General features: G+C 39.7%; 1 protein-coding gene and 1 pseudogene across 1 annotated transcript; both read right to left on the reverse strand.

Moving 5' to 3' along the window:
• Positions 1–3,027: 3,027 nt before the first annotated feature.
• Positions 3,028–4,220, reverse strand: LOC149002682 (protein ANTAGONIST OF LIKE HETEROCHROMATIN PROTEIN 1-like; annotated as a pseudogene).
• A 396-nt stretch (positions 4,221–4,616) lies between these two features.
• LOC149002683 (uncharacterized) lies at positions 4,617–5,405 on the reverse strand. The gene has a single exon (XM_089138757.1). The coding sequence runs from the start codon at positions 5,403–5,405 to the stop codon at positions 4,617–4,619; it is 789 nt and encodes a 262-aa protein (XP_088994883.1).
• Positions 5,406–6,462: the final 1,057 nt, after the last annotated feature.

Below are 6,462 nucleotides of genomic sequence, written 5' to 3' on the forward strand. Positions count from 1 at the left end.
CTGCAACAAACTAGTTGTCATTGAGAAAAGTATGAGTAAGCTATAGAAAGCAACGCTGGGTGGGAACCAATAGGCTGCATAAGAAGCTACCAGTTGGGATCCTGAAGACCCAAACCACCACCCCCTCCCTACCCACCCCTCTTCCCCAACAACAACCACCACCACCCAAAAAAAAAAAAACTGTGAAACAGTACACAGCACTGATATGAAAGTGCACTCCTGTATGTGCATCATTACAAGGTTGACAAACATTCCACCTTAAATCTTTTCTAAAACTTATTCCCCCACTCCCATTTAAAAGGTAAAGCTAAATACAGATAGACCATAAGTATTGCAGATGAAAGCTGACAGTAAACACAGGAATAGAATGTTCAACCAAAGAAAAAGAATAGAAGAATGGCAAGAAATATTAAAGAAAAAAAATTTAAACAGGCCAATTGCATACCTTCCAGTAACACATTTGATGAACCTTCAAGTGCTTGATGCCATTGGATAAACTATTCTCTCAAGGTAGAAAAAGTATATAGAGAGAAAGAGAAGAACAAACCCAGATGGCTAGTCATCCTCATGAAAACCCAGAAATTGTTTAAAGTACTGAACCATATTATAGATTGTCCAAAGTACTCAAGCATCATATTGTAAATAAAAACATCTAACAAATCAAATCATGACCCATGATTAGTTAGTACTAGAGAATGATCTGTAGTAACCTGCATACATTGTATTCAAGTGAAGGGAGGGGGAAGAAACAGAAATTGTGCATATACATAGTAACTAGAGCTAGACAGCTCTTAAAACTCAATTCGGGCCTCAATGAATTAACATAACCAACAATAGCAAAACAAACCAGTAAGAAAAGTACCAATTGTTCCAAACTCAAAGAAGCACCAAATGTAAATAGCAATTGTTCATAAAAAATCATAACCATCTTGTAAATTGTCCCTAGGTGCTTGTGACCCGTCAAAAGATTCTTCACACAGCCAACTGTCCAACTGAAGCGTTAAAGAGGATACCTGAAATCAATAAAATATCACAAATAACGAATATGATTCAACTGAATGTACTGACAAATGCATGAAAAACAGTAAACACATATCTTAACCTCATCAAGTATATCTATCCAAGTAAAACTTGATAACAGTTGCTCTATCCTCCTCTTTCTCACTTAGTAGTGCATTTCCCAGCTGGCTATTTTTTGCAAATATATCTTTTGCAAGCAGGCGGATCTCCAAGTCAAGTTCTGGTATTGCATTAATTGCATCACAAACAAGTTCTTCTTTATCCTTTTTTCCCTCTCTTTCCTCTCTTTCCTTTCCCACACTTTTGGCCAACTCTCTCAAAGCACCTGATATCTCTTTCAACGGACTCACAACTTTATCAGCTCCTTTCTTCTTCTTCTTAGGCTGTCCAGAGACATCATTAGCCCGTGGTCTACCTCGAGATCGACTGGCACCCCCCTCTTGCTCCATTTGGTTGCATGGTATTTCAGCTGCATTGGCATCAAGGTCAAAACCCAAATTGTCTATCCTAATCCCATGCAATGGGGTGTCTTGGTCATGTGGTTTGAATGGTGAGTCATTCATAAGATCTGCAGCAGTTGCAGCCTCATGACCAGTTGCAATCTCGTTGCCTAATGCTACAGCAACATCTAGGTGAATTTGACGCACAAAATGCTCTTTCCAATACTTCTGCTCCTTTTTCTACAATTTTAAATTAAAAATTACAGCTTAGAAGCTACCATATAGCATTGTGAATTGAAAAATGATAGTTTATGAATATAAACTGTTACCTTGATATCAGTCCAAAAGTGAGGACCAGCATCGAATCTCATTTCACTATTGTTCCAACCAAGACCACTTTGCTTCTATAAATCTGAAAGTGCACGGAGCCTAGTTTTCCAGATACGAAAATGATTACAGCATTGATCACAATCATAATGTTTGCCATACATTTGATGTATCTTTCTACTTATCTCCATCCAATTTTCTCTCTTGAGTCCATTGTCTCCACCTCTACCACTTCTATGGATTTGTAAGAACTCCTCCAAGAGTGTGAGGGAGATGTCTGTTGGCCACGATGCTATGTCTTTGTCTCGTGATTGTGACGCATTTACAGGCTCCATCTGGTACAAATATAATTGAGTGACAAAGTACATGTAATATGCAGTTATGATGCAATGCTACCACAAAAAATCCACACCATAATTTCATAATGTATGACAAAAAGATTACCACATAATTAAGATAAAAACAAAATGCTTTAGTATATCTGACAACAAAAGACTTATTAATTTAACAAAATACATCCATTTATACAATACAAATCAATAACCATGCCTAGCAACTATAAATAGTATTACAGAATACACAATAAATTGTCCTATTTGTAATAGTTTAACCATGGCCATATCTTGAACTAAAATTTTCAGATGTTGCACATTCTTCTTTTGAGACTTCAACACATCTTTCATGTCCACATCTTGTTGTATCTGCATACCACTGGATGTCTCTGAGGGTGTGTGATGTTCTCCAATTGGCTCACACCAACGGAAGAAAGAGCATCCATTTGGAAAGTCTTCACACCCTTGGTACAACCTATCAGGATGCCTGGATGACATTGAAATTTTGACGGCTGCAAGTTTCCCACAATTGCACCTCCTGTTCTTATACTTCAAGTAAGAAGTTGTCACATCATTTACACTAGACGTTGACATCCTGAAACAGATGATGTACTTAATACCAAAATGATGGTCATAGTATATCCACACAATTAAAATAGGGTTGCAATTCTAACAGTAGAATTAAACATATTGTGACAATTATACTACAAAGTTAACCGAAAATTAAAGCAAATCGAAGTACATTTCAAACTCAAAAACATACATTTAAATTAATGTACTTCATTTTAAACAGTAAATGTTAAAACTTAATTGTCTGGTTCTGACTCATTGTCACTCTCCGATTCTATGTCTTCATCATCATAAACTTCGGTTGTGTATGCATGCCACATTTGTTCTGCCAGTCCATTTCAAAATGCTTCTGCACCCAGATGGATGTCATTGTGGTCTTCATTTTCATCAGACCCACTATCATACTCATCTTCAACAATGTGAGGTGCAGAAGAGGAACCTGTTGTGGTCCCTAACCCTTGCGTCCCCTCCCCAGCAAGCCATTCCTCCTCTTCTTCAAGAGTGTTGTGGTTCAAAATGTGGTTGTGAAGCAATACACAAGCTATGACAATCTTTACTTGAGTTCTGTATGGAAACTCTGCTCGAGTTGCCAATATCTTAAAATGTTGCTTCAACCAACCAAAAGCACCTTCTATGACATGGCGCAACCTCGCGTGCCTCAAGTTAAACAACTTCTTTGCATTTTTGGGTCTTTGATTTCCCCTCTTCCATTCCTTGAGATGGTACCTAACATTCCGTTATGGTGTCAAAAAACCTCTCTGATTGGCAAAACCAGCATCCGCAAGATAGTATTTACCAGGTGGAACAACTAATTTTCCATCTCAATCTTTATGAATAGCATTATCCAAAATGCAAGAGTCAGATGCAAACCCTTCCCAACCAGCAAGTACATATGTAAATTTTTTGTCATGGTCGCATGCAACTAAAATGTTTTGTGTAATTTGACCCTTTCTATCACGGAACTTCTTATGTTGTTCATCCAAGACCCACACTGGTATATGAGACCCATCAATCGCTCCAACACAATCTTTAAAGAATGGGTAGAAGCTTTTATGGTTCTCAGCTATCTTCGGATGTGTGGTGAGACTAGGGGGTTTTAGAAGTAATGGGTGCAGTTTCATCATTGCGTTTAACACTTTATTAAAGTGTCGACTAATTGTCTCACTAGAATGCCCAAAATTGTGCTTCAGATTTGAATTTTTAATGTGATGTGCAACACAATGCAAGAACATCGTCACTTGTTCTTCAACTAGTACCAATTTGTTGTCTTGTAAGAGCCCCCTTGTACGCAACAAATGAATCAAGCTATGAACTGATTTCTTGTTCATTCTTGTTAGCTCACCACACGTACGCTCGGTGCCACCTATCATACGTTGGGTCTCAAGAAACCATGTTGACCATCTAGTCTATATGGTTCCCTCCTAAGGTATCTTCTTATATACTGGTCCATTATGATGACAACCACAGTGGCCACCATAATAATTATCAACTCAGTGCGGTTGAGGAAGACACAATCTCTTGGGTAAGCCATTTTTGAGCAAGGTGAGTATCGGACTTGGGCCTGAAATGTAATTAGAGGGAAAATATATATAGATTAAAATTGGAAATAGACTAAAATTGGATACACAACTGAAATGAAAGCTATGAATTGTCAAAAATATAGAAGCAAGGAAAGGAAATTAGGAGTAATGGACAACAGGGACAATCATTATCAAAGTTGGAACTGATATAGGTGCCTAGTCCTTGCTGGTTGAACTAATTATGCATGAATTTATATAGATTCTTGACCGCATCACTTACATTTAGTTGTGTCATGTCGAAGGATGACTTTTTTTTTTTTTGGTAGGAAACAACACTAAAAAGAAGGACGAGAAGAACACACGGGCCCAGAAGACAACACCTCCTGGACCCATGGACTGGAAATGGGTCACTCCACTTTACTCGACACAGTGAGGGCCCTCCGAGCTAAGGAGTGGGCAAGCCCATTAAACTCCCTAGAAATACAGACAAACTGACAAGAAAAGAAGTCGTTCTTAAGCCACAAGATATCCTCCACCATGGCTGCAATCTGAGGACCTCCTCCTGGCTCCTGACTATTGAGCAACAAAATCAGGCCTTCACAATCCGACTCAATCCGTATCTCTGACCATCCTAGGTCCTTTGCCACTAACAATGCTTCTCTTACAGCTTTAGTTTCCCCTTGAAGCGAAGAGGATAAGAAGGATGGGATAGAGAATAGATTAGTAACCTCATTATGTTCATTCCTACAGGCAATTCCCAACCCTCCTGCAAGAGTCTCCTCCTGAAAAGCTGCATCACACTGGATTATGCATCCACACCAAGGTTCCTGCACGTGAAGAAGATCTAAGTTAGAAGGTCCCGATGTACCTCCATCACCACCTTTAGCTCCTTGTAACAACCAGAACTCCTCAAATGCAGCCTGGGCTCTTCTTATCACTTCTTCCGGGCTCCAGACAATTTTTTTGAAAGCTAACTCGTTTCTGGCAATCCAAAGATACCAACATATAAATGCACATCTACTCAGGACCTCTTTGCTTTGCAGCTTATTCATAAAGCCAATTGCATCCCACTTCTCCAACCACACATGAAAGCCAGGGGTTTCTTCAATTGGTGCAATGAAGTTAAGTTGACTACCAAACCACACCAACTTTGCAAACCCGCAACCCAACAAAATATAGTCAATGGACTCCGTCATACAACCACACCGTCCACAACTATAGTCTGTTTTGATTTGCCTCGGACTTCAAATTTTCTCCAGTGGCCAGAGCTTGTGCACAACACCTCCACAAAAATGTTTTGATTTTAGGCATTGTCTTGCAGTTCCAAATAAGTTTCCACACCTTCGGCTGAACATTGTCCCATTTATGGATTCTAGAGGAAGAAGCAGCTGACCTGTACTCTCTATCCCTGTGGTTAATGAGAAGATGATAAGCAGACTTAGTTGAAAACCTTCCAATACTATTTGCACCCCATACTAATTTATCAGGTCGAGAGAAAGCACTGATTTTCACAGCCTTGATAGCTTTCCTGTCCTCCATATTGAACCACTGCTCTAACAACTCATCTCTCCAAGTTCTAGTGATGGGGTCAATGAGATCAGCCACCTTTTGTATTGGGCAGTTGCTAGGTTTCTCTGTTGCCACTTTGAAGTTCTCCTTTGAATTCACCCACCTGCTATTCCACACCTCCACATTCTCACCAGAGCCAATATCCCATATCAACCCCTCTTTAAGAACATCTCGGCCCACAATAGCACTCCTCCAAGCCCATGATGGCCTATTTCCCACTAGAGCATGAAGAAAGTCAGTTTTTGGAAAATAAATAGCCTTAATGAACCTAGCCCACAGTGAATTTGGGTTCTCAAACAACCTCCACGCCACCTTAGCAAGCAATGCCCTATTTTGAAGGATTGGATCACGAAAACCGAGTCCTCCATTCTCTTTGGATCTACATAGTCTTGACCATGAAACCCAGTGTATTTTGCTCTCATTCTCTGATTGCCCCCAATAAAATTTAGTGATTCCTTTCCTGATATCATCATGTGTTGCCTTTGGAAGGATAAAATGTGAAGCCGTATAATTTGCCATTGAAGAAGCAACAGACTTAATTAGCACCTCCTTGCCTGCATGAGAGAGCAGTTTACTCTTCCAGCCACTAAGCTTCTTCCCAACTCTTTCCCCTACTTCTCTGAAGACCTCAGTCTTGGAAACACCGATCTCAGTAGGAAGACCAAGATACTTGGAAGGGCAGGA

Source organism: Hakea prostrata, chromosome 10 (assembly GCF_041222555.1).
Source record: "Hakea prostrata isolate BN-2017 chromosome 10, UWA_Hpros_2, whole genome shotgun sequence".
NCBI lineage: Eukaryota > Viridiplantae > Streptophyta > Magnoliopsida > Proteales > Proteaceae > Hakea > Hakea prostrata.